Source organism: Lissotriton vulgaris, chromosome 1_1, assembly GCF_964263255.1.
Source record: "Lissotriton vulgaris chromosome 1_1, aLisVul1.2, whole genome shotgun sequence".
In the NCBI taxonomy this organism is placed as follows: Eukaryota; Metazoa; Chordata; class Amphibia; order Caudata; family Salamandridae; genus Lissotriton; species Lissotriton vulgaris.
In genome coordinates, this window is record NC_141685.1 from 1,012,867,703 (window position 1) to 1,012,893,283 (window position 25,581).

Sequence of the window (25,581 nt, forward strand, 5' to 3'; positions counted from 1 at the left end):
CATCGGCCGCGGCCCTGCCTGAGCCGCGCAGCAATTGGCTGCCGTCCCCGTGCCTTTGCTTCAACCGGGGAAGCCCGGGAACGTCGCGGAGGGGGGCCGTGGAGCCTGAGAGCCCCCTCCCGTTTGCCCCGCGTCACGGAACCGCCTCACCCCAGCGCCAGTGCCTGCATCCCCAAAGCACTGCGCCAGGCGGCAAGAGGTCCCCCCAGCCGGCGGAAGCTTCTCCCGCCGACTTCAGACAATGCAAGGGCCCCGGAGGGGTGAAGGTACCAGGTAACCCCCGGGGAGGAGGGCGGTAGGCCGAGTGTGGCCCGAGGTCGCCCCTCCCCCAGGGTGGATTGAGACTGGGCCCTGTTGGCCCCTTTCTGAATGTGCCTCCTGAGTTTGGAGGTTGGAGAGTTAAACATGTTCTACTCTACCATATTTACAAGCTGAAAATGTTCATGATGCACCGTATTTACAAGCCCGACATGAGAGGGAGATTCACTTCACTGTATTGAATTTTCTTGCAGAGGTGGGCTTCCTTAGTGTTCTAATGATCTGATCTAGGTTGCAAGCCAACCGGAATTTACAAGAAGAAAAACTTGTCACAAATAACTAAAGGTTGTGTTCTGTGGAGTTCCTTGTTGGACTGATAAGTACTTGCTGATATGTTTTAGTACCTTGAGGGAAAAGCATCCATGAGAGGTTTGATGTGATATTTAAACGCATTACTATAGTCGCTTCTTGTAGGATCCTCCAGGTTAATACAGTTACCCCGTTGCCTGTCAGAAAGGCTGATACGACAGGCGGGGACATCTAGTGTTTCACTGCTAGATGAGCTGGTTATGATTGTAATGAAATGTTTACCCATTTATGGGAAATGTACCTTAATGCGATTCATGAAATGTCTCAATGAAATTCTGAAGAGTTAATAATGCAACGCTCTATTTGAAAGCCTATATAAAAGATCTTGATTCTTTCAAATACAACTACTGGTGTGGTCTCCATTATTGTGCCACTGTGTCTTACATTGGATGTGTGCGTTAAGTAGCTGCTTTACACACAAGCCCATGGCTGCCTTGCTGCTCGCGCCATGCTACCCCCTTGAGGGCTGGTAACCCCAGGTCTCACATTGGTGGCAGTGGTGGGATCCAGGACCTGTAGCTACTTAACACCCTCCAGTGGGACAGGGTGTGCTGCAATTAATTGGACACCTATCGTGGTTCAAGCAAACCCAATTGCTCACCACAGTTTAGCCTGTAACAAAGTGTGTTGAACCAGGATTGTTGCCCGCATCCTAGAATTTTTTCTTCCAGGATATCTAGGTCCTCACCTGACAGAATGGAGTTCCAGCTGGCTGACCTTGATAAATACACGGTAGTGCAGTTAAGGGAGTTTTGTCAGGTGATGGGGGTGCCTGTGGGGACGAGAGCTGTTAAAGAAGAGCTTCGTGCCGCCTTGAGGGCATGGGTAAGGGCCCACCCAGAAGAGGAGGAAGAGGATGGGGAACAGGTCACACATGGGGAGGTGGATACTCAGGAAGACCCAGGCCTACTCAACATTGACATGTCAGACAATGTATTGCCAGGAAGACGTTCCGGGGCGGGGAGTAGTGTATCTAGGGAGAGTGTTTCACCGCAGGAGTATGAGGACAGGAGGGAGGAGAGACAATTGAGGTGGGAGCTTGCCAAGTTGGAGCACGAGAGGGAAAGAGAAAGATTAGCAATGGAAAAAAAGAAGCTGGCGCACGAGCTTCATCTTAAAAAGTTGGAGCTGAGAGCCTTACAATTAGGTGCGCCAAGAACTTCTAATGGTGGCAGCGTACCCAAGGTTCGGGGGAGTGATCCTGAAGGGAGTGGTGCAGGGATCTTCCGACCCAGCGAGGCGGGAGAGGTGAGAAGTAACCCAGCTAGGTCCCAGGATAGTGATAGTGTTGTAGAGCCTCACATCCCATCTACAGGAGGGAGTGAGACGGGGAGGTGTCCCGAGGTGCCCCAACCGCAGTCACAGGGCCTGGAGAGTTCCATAAGGGGACCCCAGGTTGGGAGCCTAGGCTGTCCTGTTGTGCCTTCCAGTAAAGAGGATCCCCTTGTGCCAGGAGAACCCGGAGCATCCGTAACCGGAGCTCCAGTGGTTCAGGGTTCTGACCAGTCTCAGGGTTTAGATCCTGGACTGGGGGTTCAGGTTCAGCAGTTGCCTGACCTGGAGGGTGGGGTACCTGTAATCCAGGTCCCTACCGAATTGACTTCCAGGGGTACTTCTCCCGGTGGGAGGGTGCGGAACTCTGGAAGGGGGTGCAGAGGGAGGAAGGACTCTCCTCCGTCACCGGCTCAGCCACAGGGCGCAGATCCCGGGTTGGGTGGCCAGGTTGAGGATTTGCCGGACATGGCGGGTGGGACCTCTGTAACCAGAGTCCCCCCGGATTTGACTCTCAGGGGTACTTCTCCGGGTAGGAGGGTGCGGAACTCTGGGAGGGAGTGCAGGGGGAGGGAGGACTCGCCCCTGTCACCAGTTCAACCTAAGGGTCTAGACTCTAGGTTGGGGAGAGAGTGGTCTTCTGAGGGTGTCCCACTTAGAAGGAATGGGTGGAACCCCAGAAGGAGAGGTAGGGGGAGGAGAGCCTCGCCCCTGGTGGCTGGTCAGCCTGAGTGTTAAAACTCCAGGTGGAAGGACCAGTGGCCATTTGGAGCTGCAAGGAGGAGAAGGAGAGTGGTCAAATGGTACTACGGGCCTGGGGCTACTGCCCCCCACTCTGAGAGAGAGTTAGGGCCAGAGACTTTTGGACTGTCTAGAGGCCAGTCCTGGCCACATCCCACTAGGGAACACCAGTGGGGTGGTTTGAATGGTGAAGAGCTGGCAGATGCCATGGAAGTTTCGGGTCCGCGTCCACCTTTTTCCGCCCCAAGCTGGGAAGGCCATCACTGTGATGATTGGTCTACCCTGGCTTTTGGCTGGGGGGGGAGTTGTGTTGGACTTGGCCCTTTTTCACTGAAATTTTTCGCTTTTTGCTTCCCCTAATTCAGGATGTCCCCCCTTTATAATGTATTTGTATGAGCCCTGTGAGGTTAAAATGCCCTGGGTAATGTGAAAACCCATGCTAGGTGCTGGTGCCCTCTACCCTCAACATGGCTGCCACTGACCCCTGCTACTGCAGCGTGGTCTGATTAGGCGCACTCAAGTAGCCAGGAGCTGGCTGGAACCCTTAAACAATGTTGCCATACCAGCCTGCCAGCCTGCCCATAGCTAGAATGAGGGAAGCTCCTGGAACCTTCCAGAATAGGGGAGGCACCAACTGCCACTGCCAACTGCCAACTGCCACTATATAAGAACAAGCATTTACAATGCAACGGTTTCGCCTTTGGAGAAGTTAGAGCTATTGGCATTGTAAATGACAAAATGTGTACTTATGTGTTGGTTTTGAAAACAGATAAATAAATGGCAGTGTCATTTACATTGCCAATAGCTTAATATCTCGCAAATGTGAGAACTATTGTACCCTACGGACGAACTCAGCAGACAGCAATTACTACCACACACACACCCAGAGCCACACACACACACCCATAGCCAGCCCCACACACCCAGAGCCAGCCACACACACCCAGTGCCAGCCACACCCAGAGCCACACACACACACCCAGAGCCCCACACACACACACAACCAGAGCAGTCACATACACACACCCACTGGAGTAGTCACACACACACACACACACACTGGAGCAGTCACACACACACTGGAGCAGTCACAAACACACACACACACACTCTGGAGCAGTCACATACACACACACACACACACCCTGGAACAGTCACACACACACACACACACACCCAGGAGCTCCGGCAATGACGGGCAGATCTGTCTTCCAATGGCTAGCCTCCATTTATGGAGCTATCCAATGGAAGACAGAGGCGGGAGAAAGCTCCATACTTGTTTACAAAAGTTTTCGCCTGCGCGATACTGCTTGCGCAGTAAACGCCAGGCGAAACCTAAAAATGACTAAAGCATGGGAAGTCTCCATATGTCCTGCTAGTAATACTTATTTACACACTAGGACTATTGTTAACCAGACATATTTGAAATAAGAAACAGGATAAGAAGACCACCAAAAGGTCAAATATGATTTACATTCACTCGAATTCTGTACAATGTGAACAACAATTAAATCAAAAAAGAAAACGCACTTATGAATTATGCCTCTCTGTGGACCAAACTAAAACAAAAATAAAATACACTATTTTAGTGGTATTCCGAAACATCAACTTGGACAATTCTTCCTTGATGCTTTGTACATCCACACAGTGCTATTTAGGGCACCCAAAATGCATTTGTGAGAACCCATATTTCTGAAAAGAAAACATGATTCTGCTTTACCTTTATCCATGGCCTGAAAGTAACTGAATCAGTAAGTTGTTCCCTACACGCAAAGTCGATTTCTGTCATCATCATACAGATGCTGATTCAATTGCCCAAAGTTTCAATGCAAAGGAAGAGAAAACAAAGAATTTCAGTATGTCCCAATACTTTGGAAAACCTTTTGAAATAACACAATCTGCCTACCTTAATAGAAATTCAGTAACCCTAATAATCTCCCATTTAGCAGATCATAACAACGCACAGTGTTTTAAACACACACACACGCTCGCATGTCACACAATTCTCGAATAAACGGAAGCACGCACACATTGTTATATACCTAAACGGGTACACACACACTAGCATGTACATACACTTCTTCCAGCATACATGCAATGCTCTCTTCAGACATGGCTTTTCTCTAACGCTCATGCACAATCCCCTATGTATGGATAAACACACCCCCGTGGAGCTGCAGTACCCTGGCTCCCCCTACTCGGCGTGCCCATCCGCGGCTGGCAGAGTGTGTCCTTTTAGGGCACGTGTGCTGTGACTGACACCTCTTACCAGTGACAGCCTCTGAGCTGTGGAGGGGCCGCCGTCCCTCTCAGCGAGTGTGGCTGACACTAACCGGCCTGCCTGCACTTCACCCACATCCTGCAAGCGCCTTACCCTATCACACGATAAGCATGAGCGGGGGGTGTGGTGCGCAGCCCACTCACCCCAAGAAATATCACCAAACTTCTTAAACTGCCAGGCAAGCTTCCATGAAGTGCCAAGCTCGGCGTATCTGCGCCTGCACACACATCGCCAGCTGACCGCAGGTTCGAATCCCACCCGGCAATATAGTGCGAGGGAACATTGACACACATAGCACATGCTGACCTGCAACAGTCCACACACAGCAAGACAGTGTTGTAAAAGCGCGGCGAACCACGTCAGACTGCCTCTGTTGCGCAGTAGGGTTGGCACAGGGTCAGTCTCGCGCCAGAAGGGGCCAGAGGAGCTGTCAGGGGCAGGGCTGGAGTAAAGTCATGTCACTGCCTGAAAAGCGAAGCCGGTAGGGATGGAACAGTCGATTGCATGTTAGACTTCTTCCAGGAAGAGGCAGTCCATTCTGCCAAGTGTTTAATTTGAGCAGGTGCTCAGGACCGGCGATTATGTCGCATGATTTCCCCTGGACATTGAGGCACGCCGAGACTCGAGCCCGGTTCTCCAGCTCCGAAATAGGCAGCTTCTAGCCATTTGGCCAAGTCCTCTCCAGAATAACGAGTGCTGGGGCTCTAGTCGGGAGGCAGATTACACCTGCACATTTCTACGGTTAGCGCTGTCTCCTGATGAGAGCCCCGGCACTTTTTATTTTACAAATTAACCACTGAGTTTCTAGACAGCTGAGGTAGTCAGGCACTGGCAGCGTTTTCTCAGAGACAGCCCTACAGCCCGGAGTGATTGACTTGGCGCGGGCCTGCCCCGTGACTGACAGCCTGCCCCGTCCCCGGCACACGTGCAGACGCGAGGTGTGGGGTCGCTCACCTAGTAGCAGCAGCAGTAGGGCCCCCCTGCCGGCCGGTCCAGGGTCCGAGGTGCTGCCCCCTGCAGGCGACGCCATCTTCATGCAGTCCAGCGCCCAGAAGAGGTGAGTCAAGAGCCTGGGCGCCGAGTCAGATGGCAGGAGACGGTCAAAGGCGAAGGATAAAAATAGTGCAAGAGTAGGTACAGGCCGGAGCCCGAGCAGTCCGCAGGGCGAGTCTGTCTAAAGTTTTAACAGGGAAATCAAGTCCACGGGCCATCTCCCTTCCCCCAACTCCTCATTCCTGTCTGGTGCTCGCTGCTAAGCCACCTCTCCCTTCTGTCCCTCCTCCTCTCTCACTTTCTCTCTTTCCTTCTCTTTACCCCTCCCCCTCCCCATCCACTGCTACTTTGCTGCCCCTCTTTCTGTCTCTTCCCTATCTCTTTAGGACTCTGTTTTTTCTCTTATCCTTCCTTTTTCTCTTCCTTATACTTGCTTCTCCCCTCGCCCGTCTCTTCTCTTTTATCTATACTGTCGCTATCTCTCTATGTTCCTACATCAACATTCTCTTTTAACTCTATATTGCCATGCCCCTCTTTCTCCTCTACCGACCTCTCCTCCCTCTTTTTCTACTTTTTATTCTCTCTCCACTTGTCACCCCCCTCTTGCTACCCTCTAGCTGCCTTTTTAACCTGACTGTTCTCCCTATCATCTCCCAAAGCCATCGTTGGAGCCCCTCACGGCTCTGCTGAAATGCCCGGGAATTGGAAACAATGTCCGCTGGGGGAGCGACCCACTGCCTTCTGGGGCCACTCTACCCCTTCAGGAATGCCCTCGTGAGCCTCTCAGGGCTCAAGACAGTGACACCCTGCCACACGGAGCCTCCCCTAGCCCTTCTCACTTACCGGGCTACTCTGGCGGGGGCTCCTGGCGGGTTTCGCGCTGCTCCTCTTCTCGGGCTGCGGGGCTCTCCTCGGCCACGGAGCCCTGCCTGCCGCTTCCCTCTTTGCTTTCCGGGGCGGCCCCGGCGCTCTCCCTCACTCCTGGGAGCCCCGGGCCGCAGGGATTCGGCCGGCATTCTTCCTCTATTTTCCCCGGTGGCAGTGCTGGCCAATCACAGCGCGGCGGCGGGCGGGACTTCCTCCGACAAACCGGAAGTCCCGCCCCGCATCAGGCACCGTCGTGCCTGACTTCCTGTTTTGCGGCGCTAGGGCCGCGGCGGTGAATCTCGGGGGCATTTCAGAGGGGTGGCACCCTCGAGATTAAAATAAACAGCGAGGTAAAGCGGCTTTTTAAAGAGCGTCTTTCAACTCAATGAGAAACAAAATAAAATCTAAAAATTATTTTTGCAGAGTCCCAATAATCGAAGCGGGAGGGGAGACGGGCACACGGAGGGGGGAGGCGGGAAACTTGCACAGGACAGCGAGGAGGGGGGAGGGGGGAAGGCGGGAGGAGGGACACAGAGTAAGGCAGGACAGCAGCAAGCACGGCCCGGCCGGACCAGATTGGGGGCGTTCCCGGCTTTTGGCTGACGTATCATGACGTAGCCAAAAGCCAAAGATTCTCGGGAACGCCCCCGAATCTGGTCCGGCCATGACGGACGCCTCTCTGTTCCAATGGCTAGCCTCCATTTATGGAGCTAGCCAATGAGACAGAGGGGCGTGTTCAAAGCACTCATACTAGAAACTACAGATTTCTCTGGAGGCGGAGCTTACAGCTCCGTCCCCCAGCGAAACCTAAAAAGGAGGCAAACTTTCTAGTCAGTTGGGGCATCACTAACCTGGGGAACCCACACAGGAGTTTAGGAGGAAGGGCCTAGTGAGGAACCTATGCTACTGGGAGTGACAGGATTTAGGTGCTGCCTCTTAAGCTGGGTGAGGTGTCCTAAGCTAGCCCCCTTGATCTGGCCCAGTGGTAGGGAACCCCAGAGACCATCTGCAGTGACTGAAGAGAAATTCTTCAGGCCTTCAACTCATCCCCCCCCCCCCCCAGTAACTTCAAGAAACGAGCAACCAAGGGCGCAGAGCCATCCAAGCGCCAAGAAGACTGCTTCTGGGACCAGGTACTGGACTGTGCTGCCCTGCGCATCCCCTGCCTACAATTGGGCCATCCTGTATGTCTCTGGCTGTTCTGTGGGTCAAGCGCTATGAAGTAATTGCCCTTGTCGAGCGCTGTGAAGTAATTGACTCTGTCAAGCGCTATGAAGTAATTGCCCCCGTGAAGCGCTGTGAAGTACTTGACTCTGTGAAGGGCTGTGAAGTAATTGCCCCCGTGAAGCGCTGTGAAGTACTTGACTCTGTGAAGCGCTGTGAAGTAATTGACTCTGTGAATTGCTGTGACGTAATTGACCCTGCGAAGCGCTGCCTCCGTCATCGTGCTGTGGCGGCAAGCGCTAACTTCCCAGGCCAACTCACCGCTGCACCGAGTTCATCAGGCCGCGCTAGGCCTGAAGCCAGCCTCCCCTCATCACGTGACTGGGGACTCGAGCCACGACATCGGCCGCGCCCCCGCCTGAGCCGCGCAGCAATTGGCTGCCGTCCCCGTGCCTCTGCTTCAACCGGGGAAGCCTGGGAACGTCGCGGAGGGGGGCCGTGGAGCCTGAGAGCCCCCTCCCGTTTGCCCCGCGTCACGGAACCACCTTGCCCCAGCGCCAGTGCCTGCATCCCCAAAGCACCGCGCCAGGCGGCAAGAGGTCCCCCCAGCCGGCGGAAGCTTCTCCTGCCGACTTCAGACAACGCAAGGGCCCCGGAGGGCTGAAGGTACCAGGTAACCCCCGGGGAGGAGGGCGGTAGGCCGAGTCTGGCCCGAGGTCGCCCCTCCCCCGGGGTGGATTGAGACTGGGCCCCGTTTGCCCCTTTCTGAATGTGCCTCCTGAGTTTGGAGGTTGGAGAGTTAAACATGTTCTCCTCTACCATATTTACAAGCTGAAAATGTTCATGATGCACCGTATTTACAAGCCTGACATGAGAGGGAGATTCACTTCACTGTATTGAATTTTCTTGCAGAGGTGGGCTTCCTTAGTGTTCTAATTATCTGATCTAGGTTGCAAGCCAACCGGAATTTACAAGAAGAAAAACTTGTCACAAATAACTAAAGGTTGTGTTCTGTGGAGTTCCTTGTTGGACTGATAAGTACTTGCTGATATGTTTTAGTACCTTGAGGGAAAAGCATCCATGAGAGGTTTGATGTGATATTTAAACGCATTACTATAGTCGCTTCTTGTAGGATCCTCCAGGTTAATACAGTTACCCCGTTGCCTGTCAGAAAGGCTGATACGACAGGCGGGGACATCTAGTGTTTCACTGCTAGATGAGCTGGTTATGATTGTAATGAAATGTTTACCCATTTATGGGAAATGTACCTTAATGCGATTCATGAAATGTCTCAATGAAATTCTGAAGAGTTAATAATGCAACGCTCTATTTGAAAGCCTATATAAAAGATCTTGATTCTTTCAAATACAACTACTGGTGTGGTCTCCATTATTGTGCCACTGTGTCTTACATTGGATGTGTCCGTTTAGTAGCTGCTTTACACACAAGCCCCTGGCTGCCTTGCTGCTCGCGCCATGATACCCCCTTGAGAGCTGGTAACCCCAGGTCTCACACATGGTATCATGTGCATTAAGTGCCAGAGATGGACGAGAGTCAGGAAAGTAATGCGCATGAGGTACCAAAGACGAATGAGAGGCAGGAAAAATACTGTATGCATAAGTGCCAGAGATGGATGAGAGTCAGGCATGGCATCATGTGCATGAAGTGCCAGAGATGGATGAGAGTCAGGAAAGACACCGTGTGTATGAAGTGCCAGAGATTGATGAGAGTCCGGAAAGACCTTGGGAGTATGAGTTGTCAGAAATAGATGAGAGTCTGGAAAGACACTGCGTGCATGAAGTACCAGAGATGTATGAGAGTCAGGAAAGACACTGTGTGCATGAAGTGCCAGAGATGGATGAAAGTCAGGAAAGACACTGTGTGTATGTAATTTTAGTGGGCTGGGCTGGACGCAGGAGACCTACTTAACTTACAAGTAGGTCGAGAGCTACCACTTGTTGCAGAAGCCTGTGTGCTACATAGTAACTTGTGGTTTAATGGGTGCATAACGTAACAAAGCTCCCTGGGTCAGGACAGTATTTTGACATTCGGACTAGTGCAGAAGTACGCGAGGCTATGTTTTTGGGTGGGACTGAAACAAGCTGATTGCCACATATTCTATTCCAAGAGGAAGAGTTGATGGGGCTCAGTGACTCCACTCATGTTACCCAACCGTATACACCAGATGACAAATCCACGTGCTTTCAATAACCTTTTCCACATATCAGGTGCCAGAGAAAGACACTGTGTGCATGAAGTGCCAGAGATGGATGAGATCAGGAAAGACACCACGTACATGAAGTGCCAGGGACGGATGAGAGTCAGGAAAAACACTGTGTGCATGAAGTGCCAGAGATGGATGAGAGTCAGGAAAAACACTGTGTGCATGAAGTGCCAGAGACTGATGAGAGTCGGGAAAGACACTGTGTGTATGAAGTGCCAGAGATGGATGAGAGTCAGACATGGCATCGTGTGCATGAAGTGCCAGAGATGGATGAGAGTCAGGAAAGAAACTGTGTGCATGAAGTGCCAGAGACGGATGAGAGGCAGGAAAGACACTGTGTGCATGAAGTGCCAGAGATGGATGAGATCAGGAAAGACACCACGTACATGAAGTTCCAGGGACGGATGGGAGTCAGGAAAAACACTGTGTGCATGAAGTGCCAGAGACTGATGAGAGTCGGGAAAGACATTGTGTGTATGAAGTGCCAGAGATGGATGAGAGTCAGACATGGCATTGTGTGCATAAAGTGCCAGAGATGGATGAGAGTCCGGAAAGAAACTGTGTGCATAAAGTGCCAGAGACGGATGAGACGCAGGAAAGACACTGTGTATGAAGTGCCAGGGATGGATGAGATCAGGAAAGACACCGTGTGCATGAAGTGCCAGAGACGGATGAGAGTCAGATATGGCGTTGGGTGCATGAAGTGCCAGAGATGGATGAGAGTCAGGAAAGACATCCTGAGCATGGAGTGCCAGAGACAGATGAGAGTCAGGAAAGACACCATGTGTATGAAGTGCCAAATATGGATGAGAGTCAGGAAAGACACTGTGTGCATGAAGTGCCAGGGACGGATGAGAGTCAGGAAAAACACTGTGTGCATGAAGTGCCAGGGACGGATGGGAGTCAGGAAAAACACTGTGTGCATGAGTGCCAGAGACTGATGAGAGTCGGGAAAGACATTGTGTGTACGAAGTGCCAGAGATGGATGAGAGTCAGACATGGCATTGTGTGCATAAAGTGCCAGAGATGGATGAGATCAGGAAAGACACCATGTACATGAAGTGCCAGAGATGGATGAGAGTCAGGAAAAACACTGTGTGCATGAAGTGCCAGAGACTGATGAGAGTCGGGAAAGACATTGTGTGTATGAAGTGCCAGAGATGGATGAGAGTCAGACATGGCATTGTGTGCATAAAGTGCCAGAGATGGATGAGAGTCCGGAAAGAAACTGTGTGCATAAAGTGCCAGAGACGGATGAGACGCAGGAAAGACACTGTGTATGAAGTGCCAGAGATGGATGAGATCAGGAAAGACACCGTGTGCATGAAGTGCCAGAGACGGATGAGAGTCAGATATGGCGTTGGGTGCATGAAGTGCCAGAGATGGATGAGAGTCAGGAAAGACATCCTGAGCATGGAGTGCCAGAGACAGATGAGAGTCAGGAAAGACACCATGTGTATGAAGTGCCAAAGATGGATGAGAGTCAGGAAAGACACTGTGTGCATGAAGTGCCAGGGACGGATGAGAGTCAGGAAAGACACTGTGTGTATGAAGTGCCAGAGATAGATGAGAGTCAGGAAAGACACTGTGTGCATGAAGTGCCAGAGATGGATGAGAGTCAGGAAAGACACTGTGTGCATGAAGTGCCAGAGACGGATGAGAGGCAGTAAAGACACTGTGTATGAAGTGCCAGAGATGGATGAAATCAGGAAAGACACCGTGTGTATGAAGTGCCAGAGACGGATGAGAGTCAGATATGGCATTGGGTGCATGAAGTGTCAGAGATGGATGAGAGTAAGGAAAGATATCCTGAGCATGGAGTGCCAGAGACGGATGAGAGTCAGGAAAGACACCATGTGTATGAAGTGCCAGAGATGGATGAGAGTCAGGAAAGACACTGTGTGCATGAAGTGCCAGGGACCGATGAGAGTCAGGAAAGACACTGTGTGCATGAAGTGCCAGAGATGGATGAGAGTCAGGAAAGACACTGTGTGCATGAAGTGCCAGAGACGATGAGAATCAGGAAAGGCACTGTGTGTATCAGGTGCCAGAGATGGAGGAGAGTCAGGAAAGACACTGTGTTTATTAAGTGCCAGAGATGGATGAGAGTCAGAAAAGACACTGTGTGCATGAAGTTCCAGAGATGGATGAGAGTCAGGAAAGACACTGTGTGCATGAAGTGCCAGAGATGGATGAGAGTCAGGAAAGACACTGTGTGCATGAAGTGCCAGAGATGGATGAGAGTCAGGAAAGACACTGTGTGCATGAAGTGCCAGAGACGGATGAGAATCAGGAAAGACACTGTGTGTATCAGGTGCCAGAGATGGAGGAGAGTCAGGAAAGACACTGTGTGTATTAAGTGCCAGAGATGGATGAGAGTCAGGAAAGACACTGTGTGCATGAAGTGCCAGAGATGGATGAGAGTCAGGAAAGACACTGTGTGCATGAAGTGCCAGAGATGGATGAGAGTCAGGAAAGACACTGTGTGCATGAAGTGCCAGAGATGGATGAGAGCCAGGAAAGACACTGTGTGCATGAAGTGCCAGGGACGGATGAGATTCAGGAAAGACACTGTGTGCATGAAGTGCCAGAGATGAATGAGTCAGGAAAGACACTGTGTGCATGAAGTGCCAGAGATGGATGAGAGTCAGGAAAGACACTGTGTGCATGAAGTGCCAGAGACGGATGAGAGTCAGGAAAGACACTGTGTGCATGAAGTGCCAGAGATGGATGAGAGTCAGGAAAGACACTGTGTGCATGAAGTGCCAGAGATGGATGAGAGCCAGGAAAGACACTGTGTGCATGAAGTGCCAGGGGCGGATGAGAGTCAGGAAAGACACTGTGTGCATGAAGTGCCAGAGACGGATGAGAGTCAGGAAAGACACTGTGTGCATGAAGTGCCAGAGATGGATGAGAGTCAGGAAAGACACTGTGTGCATGAAGTGCCAGGGACGGATGAGATTCAGGAAAGACACTGTGTGCATGAAGTGCCAGAGATGGATGAGTCAGGAAAGACACTGTGTGCATGAAGTGCCAGAGATGGATGAGAGTCAGGAAAGACACTGTGTGTATGAAGTACCTGGGATGGAAGACAGGTCGACATGGCATCATGTGTACGGAGTGCCAGAGATGGATGAGAGTCAGACATGGCTTCATGTGCATGAAGTGCCAGAGATGGATGAGAGTCAGACATGGCTTCATGTCCATGAAGTGCCAGAGATGAATGAGAGTCAGACATGGCTTCATGTGCATGAAGTGCCAGAGATGGATGAGAGTCAGACATGGCGTCATGTGAGTGAAGTGCCAGAGATGGATGAGAGGTGTACATGGCATCATGTGAGTGAAGTGCCAGAGATGGATGAGAGGTGTACATGGCATCATGTGAGTGAAGTGCCAGAGATGGATGAGAGGTGTACATGGCATCATGTGAGTGAAGTGCCAGAGATGGATGAGAGGTGTACATGGCATCATGTGAGTGAAGTGTACAGGAATCCAACTATAATTGTCGAACATCACAATTGATGGGAACATGTTTTCCCATATTTAGCATTGCCGTCAAATAATGTCCCATATTTCGAAAATATAAAGGCATAGATTAATTCAAATGAGACCCAGGCGTGAAACTAACTGAGAAGGCTGCAACCTGCACAGGTTCCGAAGACCTCGTGATTTCACAAGTACCAATGTTCTGTGTTTACGCCGATGATGGTAGTGGTCACAAAGACCCTGCGCCTTCAATGTCCCTCTTCACACACACTGATTCTTCTGTAGTAGCAGATGACCCGGATATGGACCTTTGGTGTCACCCCTGTCTCTTCACGTGCGCACCAGAGCCCCTCAGATAACGCGCAAACATACACAATGGGGTAAAGTTTCCTGTCCACTCTGGTTACCCGTCTGTAGGAGGAGGGGTAGGTTGAGCCTTTCTAATGGTTGATGTACCCTCTGTTGGATCAAACGATACTGACAATGTTTTATTGAAGAAGTAAAGCCTACAGTAGGGCCCATTATCCTACTACCCACAAAGCACTCCACATATGTGTATGTCTGCTTCAATGGCTGGCTGGATGCTGTGACACATTCCAGTTGTGCAGACCCACAGAGGCAACATATAAGAGCCCCTCTTCCAGTTTTCCAGGGTTAGAGGTATCGATTTTCTCTGTGAATCAAATGATTTCATGTAAAAAGCACACACCGGATGTAATAATGAAATTCTTACGTACATATAAGTAATGCATTCATGAACATTATCATGTTTTAATATGAACAATGGGGTTTCCTTTATGTTGTAAGAATGTATAAGATGGGAAGTGAATATATATCCTTCATTTGCCTTTTTAGGTCGTTGTAATAAAAAAATACCCTTATATTTAATGAAAAAAAACACATTAATTACATCTTGTTTGCGTAAAAAAACACAATCGGTTTCTACAGACATTAAGGTGCACTGCCAAATTCTACCTGTTGGAACAAGAACTTACAAAGCAAAAAACAGGCGCACAAAGGATGTCAAGCCGGGATTGGGTTAAACGAGGAGTGTCCGTTTGTCCTTTCATTAGTCACTGCGGTTAAGGCTGAACAAAGACCAGCTCAGGATAGCTGAAGGTGTGTGTTTCAGTCGGAGCACGGATGAAAAGGAGGTTGGGTGAATGAGGGAGGGATTACCGGCGGGTGAGGCACCGGTACACTGTTATCACTGCCATTGAGGCGTCTCCCGAGTCTTAACTTTGGAAACACAAGTCATGCTCCGTAAGTGGTTGGTCAAGTTTCCTGATCCAAGATGGCCCCTGAACACTGTTTGCAGACTGTGAAGAAAAATGATATGCTACAGCAGGGCTCTCCAACCTTTTGAGTAATAAAAGCTACTTATGTTCAACGAAAATCATCCGAGCTACTAATATAATTAGTGATGTAATGGCAGCCGTATCAGACTAGAATACATTAGTGGTCACCATATGCAAGACGACTAGCAGTGATCACCTCAATGCATCAGGCAGGGTTGTCCGCGCTAATAGAAAAAAGGTGTTATCAATTTGAAATGCCTCTACTTGGATAATACATAACTGCCATAGCAGCAATGCCACTGACCAAGTCCAGTTCATAATATTAGTAATGTCTCCCAAGCGCCATCTGATTTACCACTCAAATATCAGCTTTAAATATATTTTGGAACTTATGAGGTCTGAAAATAAATAGTTTTTACTACAATACACACCATTGAATTTTGGTTAATGTATATTAATTCAACCAAGCAAAAGCTTCTAATTTTAGTGGGCTGGGCTGGACGCAGGAGAGCCACTTAACTTACAAGTAGGTCGAGAGCTACCACTAGCTCATGAGTAACTTGTTGCAGAAGCCTGTGTGCTACATAGTAACTTGTGGTTTAATGGGTGCAGAACGTAACAAAGCTCCCTGGGGTAGGCCAGTATTTTTGACAGTCGGACTAGTGCAGAAGTACGCGAGGCTATGTTTTTGGGTGGGACTGAAACAAGCTGATTGCCACATATTCTATTCCAAGAGGAAGAGTTGATGGGGCTCAGTGACTCCACTCATTTTACCCAACCTTATACACCAGATGAAAAATCCACATGCTTTCAATAGCCTTTTCCACATATTGCCCAAAAGTCATAAGATTAAAGTTTCGATAGGGTTTACCGGTTTTAGCAAAGAACATTACTCAAAAAATCATAGGAAAACTACTCGCACTCCTCTCCCAACTCCCCAGCCCCATCCACCACCATGCATAGGCCTTACATCTCACTTTTCAAGCCAACCTCTGCGAAGGAGTTCCTCAGCCAGGCAAAAAGTTTCTTCTCTCAGCATTCTGTGGCGGTAAAACAGGTACATGGGAGACATTTTCTCTGCAAACCAGTTCCCTTGCCAGTATTTTGAGTCACTATTGAATATGAGGTATGCCCTTGGGTCCAATTTTCCAATTTACCACAAAGTGCGCTTCATTTAATTTACGCATAATTTTGGGAGAAAAAATTACTCTTTTTCATACACATTTAGAATATAGTGCTGCGAGGCCAAACTAACCGCATAGAACGTGGTATAAAAGTACTCTGAGCACATGCAAAATGATAAATAATGCAGTTTGTTTTGTGTGTGATATAACTGGAATGGAACTAGCACTGCAAATATTTTGACTGACGTAGAAGTGATTTTTATCTCTATCCATCAACAGCCAGATTATTTTCTGGCAACAAACGCTTTCAAATGTAAAGTGGCCACACACCCACCCTCCCTATTTCCATTTCAAACATTAAATGTCACCTTCAACTTAAAAAATAAAACACACACAAGGAAGGAAAACAGCTGCTGCCCCTTCCACTTTATTAAGAGAAGCACTTGCAAGGAGAACTGCAAAAATGTTCCAGCTTTGTTATATAAGCCGTGCTAGGTGTGGTGCGCCAGGTGAAATATCAGAATACAGTTTAGGGATTCTAGTGAAGAAAAAAAAACACGCTAATGACGCCAACATATCACTTACTTGTGCTTTCCTTGGATGAAATGAACATTGGTTTGGGCTCAGTTCCAAGTGTTTCAACCAATTACTAAACAAGCGTCCTTCATAATAACACTTTAAACTAGTGCACAAGACGCTATGTCCGGCCACTCAGGCATGTCTATTTGCAATAGCTCTGTGAGTTCCTAGCATGCTTTCCAGATATTCATCCAATAGGTCTTTCTTTGTTCTGCGCATGCCCAAACTGTCCATAATTCCAGATATTGCTTACTCTTCTTTTTTCTCGTCGTAATAATTACCACAATTTTTGTAGCGCCCAGTTGCTTCTAAACACTGTTAATTTGGTGAAATTTGGTGTGAACACTTTTTAGCCATCTTAATTGTTTATGTTCTCTAAAAACCCATGCAAAGTGCTATTTTCGTGACCTCAGAACGTACAACCCTGACCAATGTTCACTTTTTAGATAAGTGTGAGCACACATTTCCAAGAAGCTAATCAAAACTTGGTGAACTTTGTATTTAAAAAGTCCAAAGTTATGCATTAAACACATTTTCTTTTCTTAATGGACAATGCATTATACCATAGCTATACAGGTATTACTGTACCAGTATATTTTATTTAAATACATTCCGTAAGTGGACTAAGCATCTTAACTATCTACCCAACATCTTTGTTATTGACTCTCTGGTTTATGTTTGGGAGCTATTTTGTATAAAATGCAGTTCTGCTAAAAGTCATATTTTATAGGCAGCAGGTGTTATTTCACAAAACCCTGTGAATGCGGATTCCATCCAATGGGAGGTCAATTTCTATCCGATTTCATACCCTCCAGGTAAATGGCCTCTAAGCATGGCAGTGTATTTATATGATAGCCCCAAAGCACAATATAAAGGTTCAGTATTGCCCTTTGTTCTATTGGCTACCTCGTCATGAATACTAAGCAGCCCTGAATATTCTAATTACGTCAGGGGCCTTTGCTGTTAGCACAACAGTGCTGGGAAAGGCTTACAAGATTTGAGCTTATCCATTTTCTGTTTTTTAATCAGAAGTCTATTCATGAAATGCTTAAAAAGTTACATTGAAATCAGAGCTCATTGGTAGCTCTACCTTGCTGGCAACCACTTCAAAAATCTCTGAATTCACAGACATAATGTGCTTTTTAGAAAAGTCTGTAAGCTATAAAATTGGGCATTCCTAACTACATAATGGAAATCTTTTCTCTTTTTAACAGACAATGAACCTGTCCAGTTCATGTTTTTTCCATATACTGTTTTCAACAAACATTTCCCTGTTTGTAACTGCACATAAATTAGCATCTAATACATAAAAATATACAACCGGTAATATGTCGCTATATTGCCATCTTGGGGTTTCTGGTGATATTTACAACCCACTCAGTGTGCCGCCTCATGGTTTATGGCACCATTGCAACAGAGGACTACGGTCCCTCTGCACCCGTTATATATCCTCCACTTGTCTAATGCTAACATATTGAGGATAAGAAACCAAATATATGTCAATTTAGCTTTAGCAAACTTGAGAGACAAATATGTTAATACATTAATACAGACTACCATCTGCATAAAACTGGCCATGCTGAGTGGGTGAAAATTGAGGCTGGATGCATTCTTATTCTTCCTCAGCTCAGAACTTTTGAGGTGCCCTACTAAAGATTGTGAGACTACATACAGATTTCATAGAAAAGCACTCTTATATCTACCTTATAAGAAAGTTAAAGCTGGTGTGATGCTTTACACCCATAGATATTGGCACAAGAAATTCAAGAAAGGAGTTACGAAGGAGCTCTAAGCTACAGGTCTAGCGCCCAAAAAGAGTAAAAAGTGAGCTCTGCATGAAAACACAACCTTCTTTAGAAAACAAATGGAACTAATTTGGCAAGAAGCTAACTGGCAATTGTTTGTTTTTGATAACAGGTGTCTAACATGCTCCATAAAATGTATATTGTGCCCAATTTTACCCTGAAGGTGTGTCATTCATTTGTGACACTGGGAGGGCACTTTCATACAAAATTCTGTACTGTCTTTTTCAACAATCTTTTCTTCTGTGATACCGATCATGTTTTCATGCCATACAATCCATACTCCCTTGATATTTGTGTGTGCTTCTCCATCTTCTACAACATATCACACCCACAGTACATGTGTAATATAATTCCAATCTCTTCATGTCTACTGGCATAGGAGAGTATGTAAATAAATGACCAGAATTCCCATGCTCAACTCTCAGGAAGACCCTCCTTCCTTCCATCATATATGGTATATACAGATTATGGATAAACTCGCTCAGCCTTGTTGGTGGAGGGGGAATTCAGGGCATGCTACTCACCTGACACTGCATGAGTTGCTGGCTGTGTCGGCCCTGTGGCTCCCCCTCACTCCACAGCCTTCTTAGGATGGCCGCCGCCACTTGTCGATGATAGTAGGGGAGGAAGGTTTTCACCACGGCCTCTGTGCGACCTGCGAGTGGGAGGCAGATACAGGCAAAATGCAGCGTAAGGCCTTGGCTCCCATGTTAAAAGCTAGCTTGGTCATGATTGGCTCTATACATGTGCTTTGGGAAAAACAAATGGTGCTTGTGCCAACCTGATGGAACAGCTGCATTGCCCCTTTAAGATCTCTGGGGAACACATGGGGAGAACTGCAGTATGCTTTGACGAAACGAATGGAATACTAGCATGGTCAGCCTACGATCTTCATCAAACGCATTGCGAGAAAGACCGGGCTCTGTAACCGATCAGATATATCCCTATAACGTTGCTTGATTTTGTTGGCTAAGTAACTCAGACGTCCAGTGAATTGGCTTTGCATCTACAAAATGAACCCACTTCGACTAATTGTGTTGGAGGGCCAGGAGGCCATCAACAGAGACCCCAACCACCAGCAGGGTAAGATATTGGAGATACTGACCAGGCTAGGAGGATGAAAGTGAGGTTGGTCAGGATTTGTTGGCACACAATATTTTCATGAACGGAAAAGCAAAAGTGGTGAACATCATTCAGTGGTGGCTCTCATGCAAAGTTTTGGAGGGTTATTTGTGCATGCACTGTGCTTAACGTGCAGGTGATGGGCACTGGCATTCAGTTTTTCAGAACTGGACTTGCTTTTCATCATCAGACTTTGGCCCAGAGCAAGAGAGAGAAAGGCTGAACTAGGAGAACGCTAGTGGAGGAGAAAGAGAGCAACACGGTGACATAGGGAGGAAGCAGAGATGTAAAAGACCCACAAGCATAAGATAAAAGAAAACTGAAACGTAGAGTGGTGCAACAAAGAGTCACTAGGTGGAATTAAAACTGTGCTAATCTGCAACCTCCGTGTTTGTAAACTTTAGCCACCTGCATTTATAACTTTTTTCCTCTCACTTTGTATACAGCAAATTGAGTGGTTGTGAAACTGCTCACTTTTAGGGAACTACGTTTTTTCTTTTCCTTTCACCATTCTATAAGAGTGTATGTTTTTTTCTAGCTCTCTCCTGCTTATGCTGCTTCCCTCCCCCAAACACCTGCCCTTGTGCACTCAATGTTCTCTCGCTCTCATGTACTACTGTAGATTAAAAAAAAGTAAGAATGAAAATAGCGTCTGGTGATGCATGCATGTCTACAGAATGAAATGGCAGGTACAGCGCCTTTGTTTTTTATCGATGTGCGTAGCATTGTCAAAGACAATGTGTCCAAAAGACGAGACCTATTTGCTTTGCCAATGCTTCTTTTAACAGTGTAAGCACTGGGCATGCATCGGAGCATTAGTGGCCCTTTTCTTTGCTGTTGTTGCATATGTTAACTCGTATATGCTTGACTTAGCTTGCTTTCAGTTGCTGTGTTACAGCTATAATGATAATACTTCAATTAGGAACGAGTTCTATGCAACATGTTGTCTTATGTGAAGGGCTCCGTTAATAACGCGGCGAACCTGCCCCATATAAATATCACAATAATAAATAAACACATCTAAAAATTATGGGTCTTCAGCAAACGCAAACGCTGCCGTTAGGGACACAGGAAGCCAGCTATGTCCACCAACAAAGGGAACAGAGAAACAAAGGGAACAGAGAAACAAAGGATTGTGGGAGCGAGGGGGTCCATCGTCCCCCCGAGGATACCATCGAGGTGGTGACTGCATTACCATGAGGGGTCTAAGCTGCTGAGGTGGAGGTAAGGAACCACACATGTTTGGTGCCTAGTGTTACATTCATTGCTGTTCGTCTATAAACAGGAAGTTGCCTCTAGACTCAATGTTAATCTTCGGCACAGGGTTCCCCCGGTTAATCTTCGGCACAGGGTTCCCCCGGGGCGCCTCCCACGCCCTCTTTGTGGTCCCCTTTCCCTGGTGCTCACATTTTCCTTCCATGCCTCGGAAAAGTCTTGTGCACAGAAATAGACGGCTGGGACAATTGTGGGATTGTGGAGACGTCCAGGCCCCCGGTGCAGTTGGACAATATGCGTCCAGTGTGAGGGCCCAGCTCGCCCTCTGACATTCTGTGCGTGGACAGGGGGCGCACATGTTTGGAATGCTGGCGCGTGGAGAGCCAGGAACAAGTGACAGAGGCCTGAAAATGGAAGCATTGGTAAGCTGGCAGCCCTTCGCTGTGGGAGAGCCGTCAAAGCAGGGCGTAAGGACGGAGAGAACCAGAATGCATTAAGAGACACAAGTCTCATGAGGAGAGGGGGCAATCAGAGAATAAGGGACATGGGATTGAAAATGGTGCCACACGTGAGGACAGTCCTTCACTGAAGGCGCGGGATAGGTGGTCAAAGGAGAGAAGAGGACAGGGAGAATCGAGAAGTCAGAAAGAACAAAAGGAGTGGGTGCAGGGTATTGGGTGGAGAGTGGCTCCAGTATTCAGTTTAAACCGCTTGTAATTATTTACAACGTGCCACAGCCGCTGCTTTAAACACCTTATCGACCCCTGCCTTTGCCCTCCCATCTCCCTCTCACACCCTGCCACCACACAGTAACACTCCGTCCCGGCCCCAACAAACACCTTGGCACTAGCATGATGGAGCTAGGCTGGGGGGGATTCAGGTACAGTGGGGGAGGGAGGAGATGTTTGTGTTCTGAGGCAAATCATTGAGGTAGCCAGCCATTGACTGTGGAAAGGACTCCCTGCTGCCTCATTTTGGTCACCAGCAGTAGCAGCGAGTAAGGCAAATGTATTTACGCCCAGGGTGCAATCTGAGCAGGGGCTACAGTGAGCGTCGGAGGCGGGTGAGGAGTGATGAGTACAACTCAGCAAGCAGCGCGCAGAGGAGGGGGAACATCCTTTTCAACGCAACTTTTACGACGCATGTCTTTACATCGCAAGTTTTACAACGCATGTCATTACAACGCATTGCGCTGGGGGGCGCTCTAGGATAGGGAATAGATTTAATTTACTATCCAACACCTTCCCTACTATCCACGGGGACTGGAGTTAGAATAGTAAATTAAACTATTCACTATCCAGCACCCCTCAACACTATGCGTTGTAACAGCATGCGTTGTAAAACTTGCGATGTAAAGGCATGCATAGTAAAAGCATGCGTTGTAATGTCATACAACCGCGGAGGAGCAGCGGCCCACTGCTCTCTGAGCAGGACAAACAAAAAATAAAATGATAACACAACGTCAATAAAATTACGTTATTGTTATTTTATTTTTATTATGAAGCCAGGTTAGGGCGGGGCTGGGCTATGTGATGTAGGAGTAGGGAGGAGGAGTATTAGTGGGCACCATAAGTGCGGATAACGGTTAGGCCGGCCGTCTTGGGCCGGCCAAACCATGTTACGCGCTTAGCAATTCTCCACCTTGTTGTGTTGTACAGATGGGTGGAGAACTGACAAAGGCTCCCAGTCCCAGTCTGAGCAGCGAACCAGGGTGCCCAGACCAATCCCAGCGCTTCTCTCATGTTGAGAATAGCATTCCCAGCATGAGAGAAGCGCTGGGATTGGCATCTGAGAGCCCAAGCTGTGTGCAACAGCTGCCAGAGTTGAGGATCGGGAGAGAGGAATGAGGAGGCGAAAGCCACCGGAGTGGCAGGTAAGTACAATTTTATTTATTTTTAATGATGTCTTCTTGATTGTATTCTCCCTTCTCTGCCTCGCCACATCACAATGCCTACAGCCGCTACTATCAACAAGAGGGGAGACTCTGGCATGTACTGGGTGTTTTTCCTGAAAGTGATAACTTGAAGAGTCCTATGAGCCAGTGCCCATGTTCACAAATCTGGGGAAGGGCCCCTTGAGGGGAATAGCTGAGCTTCCTCAGAAAAAGGGCATAGCAAGTGAAAGGCATAGACTGGTGGTGTTTGCATTACCCAAGAGTAGGGGTGGGCGGAGCTTCACTCCATTGAATTCCATGAAAACACAATGAGATTCTGTGAGAGGGCTGAAATCGGCACATCGCGTTGCTCACGCTGATTTTTAGTGCTGGGAGCTTGCTCTGCGCTGTAAAATCAACGTGAACTGCACCATGCTATGCGCCAGTGGGCACTGCTTCTTTGCTGCCATTTGACTAAATTTTCTACTCGAGTAGCAGCTTTCCAACCGCGATGGTTGCGACCGCCCACGTTTAGAAAATCTTACTGGGTGTCCTCCTAGAGCCAGAAAATTGTGCTAGGGGACACCAATTCTCACTTTTCCAACTTACCGTTGGCGAGCTGCACCCAAGAAAAAACTCCACTACGCAGCAGTAAACGGAGTTTGACTGGAACCCCATGTTACAAGCATAATGTGGTGTTGGAAAACTCTGCCAGCGGAACGGAATTTATCACCCACCCCTACCCTAGAGCCGGAGGCCCAGGAGAACGTCACAGGCCTGGCTGAGACCTACTTGGGCCTTACCCACAAAGATTGGGCTAGTTCCACAACTTGAAACGTCTGACTCCTTAGAAGAGCTGGAAACAAAAGCCACAGGGTCAGGTAGATGGAGGCTGTGAGAACATTTCAGGTCTGAGGCTGCAGACAAGAGCTACAGGCTCCGGCAGAGTGGGGACAGCAACGAATCACAGGCCTGAGGTCTACGTCAGCTGCCTTGGGCTGTGGCAGTACATGGTACACATCACATGACGAAAGCGTACCGTGTGCAGCATCAGTGCAGCCCTACCACACGACTTGAAAGCAAATGGGACCTCTGTGTGGTCGGTCACGCTGCAAGACTGGAGGACTGTGGGTGTGCACTCTCTGCAGACACTAGGGTGACCAACCGTCCTTAAATTTCACGGACAGTCCGTAATTTCGGCCATCCGTCCGTTATCCGTGAAGGATTCTTTAACGGACGCCATTTGTCCGTAATTTTAACCGGGCACCGGTCGCAACACTCTGGCGCTGGCACAGCTTCCACCCACCTCAATTCCTGACTCTGATGCTGTAACAGACTTCGAGGCAGTACCAAAGCTTGATACCCAGCAGCATTGGAGAGGCACAGCGGGATGGCAACCCTCACACCTTCAGCCCTTGATGAGCTGTTAAGAGGTGCTTGAAGGTGACTGAGAGAGAGGGGCGGCAGCTTCAGGAGCAGGGGCATCTATTCAGATGCAAACAGGCCTGAATGCGTCATGTCTCTGCAATTTAGAGGGGCCTCACACATTCTCGTTCTACCCAGGGTTCTCTTCACAGAGCTTAATTACTGTCACTAAATTGAAAACAAACCTCGGTTCTTCAAACATGCAGTCTATAATGTAATAAAATAAAGAAATGGCACAATCGCACCCACACTGATTAACAAAGTATGAAGGACAATCAGTTAAATCAGTTCTCTTGGAGTATCTCCTTTAAGTACTGTACATCACAAAGGGGGATGTCAAAACTTACATTTTGGAAAGAGAGCCTGTCTTCTCGTTGTCTTGTCCAGGAGGGGGTGAGGAGCCCACCCCACCCTGGAAGACACCAAGATGATACTAGATTACTGGATGCCCACCCTGGTGGATTCTGTTCCCCTCCTGTGATTGCTCCTGCCCCCCCCCCCCCCCCCCCCCCCATGGCTCCTGTCCCCATAAGTGGTGGCTGTTGTCCACCTTCCCCTCAAAATTAATATGAAAAGGTGGGCGAGTGAGCAAGTCAAGGGATGGGTGGGTGGCAGGATTAATTAGTGAAAGGGTGAATGGATGAATGAAAGATTGTATAGATGGATAATGAGAGGATGGATGGATTGATGAGTGAGTTGAAGGATGGAAGAGAGAAAAGGTAAATAGCTGGATGTATGGGTGTAAGGGTAGCTGGATGGGTTAAAGGATGGAGATGAGTGAAAAGGTGGATGATGAGTGGGTGGATGGATGAGTGAAATGATTGATGGATTGATGAATTGATAAGTGCAAGGGTGAATGGATGGACAGATGAGTGAAAGAGTGGATGTAAGGATGGATGAGTGAGTGAAAGGGAGGGTAGATGGACAAAGGATGAATAGATGAGAGAAGGAGTGAAGGGCTAAATGGACGAGAGAAAGGATTGATGAGTGATAGGGTCAATGGATGGATTCATGAATGGATGGGTGGATGGATGGATGGATGGAAGGAAGGACTGCTAAGTGAAAGGGTCGATGGAGAGAGAAAGGGAGGATGGATGGATGACTGAAAGGGTGGAAGGATGAGTGACTGGGTGGATGGATGAGTAAGTGAAAGGATGGGTGAAAGGGTAAATGGCTGGATGGATGAGTGAATGGATGGATGAGTAGAAGAGTGGATGGATGAGTGTACAGATGGCTTGGGTTAAAGGGTGGATGGATGTATAATGGATGGATGAGTGAAAGGATGAATGAAGGGATGGATGAGTGAAATGATAGATGGAAGTATACATGATGGAAGGATACATGATGGATAGGTTTGCAAATGGTTGAATATGTTTGGATATGGCTGGGCTTACTTATATACTATTGTGCGGTCTCTGATGCATCTGTAAAACGTATCCAATTGTCCTGAAGTTTTGTCCAGAATTTTGACTTCTGGTCCTGAAT

General features: G+C 48.3%; 1 protein-coding gene across 1 annotated transcript in view; it reads right to left on the minus strand.

Moving 5' to 3' along the window:
- The window catches only part of NIBAN3 (niban apoptosis regulator 3), a 118,991-nt gene that overhangs the window by 91,101 nt on the left and 2,309 nt on the right, over positions 1-25,581 (minus strand). The window contains exon 2 of the mRNA XM_086961320.1: positions 18,986-19,116. Within this exon, the coding sequence (XP_086817446.1) occupies positions 18,986-19,116 (131 nt within the window). The remainder of the gene's footprint in view (positions 1-18,985; positions 19,117-25,581) is intronic.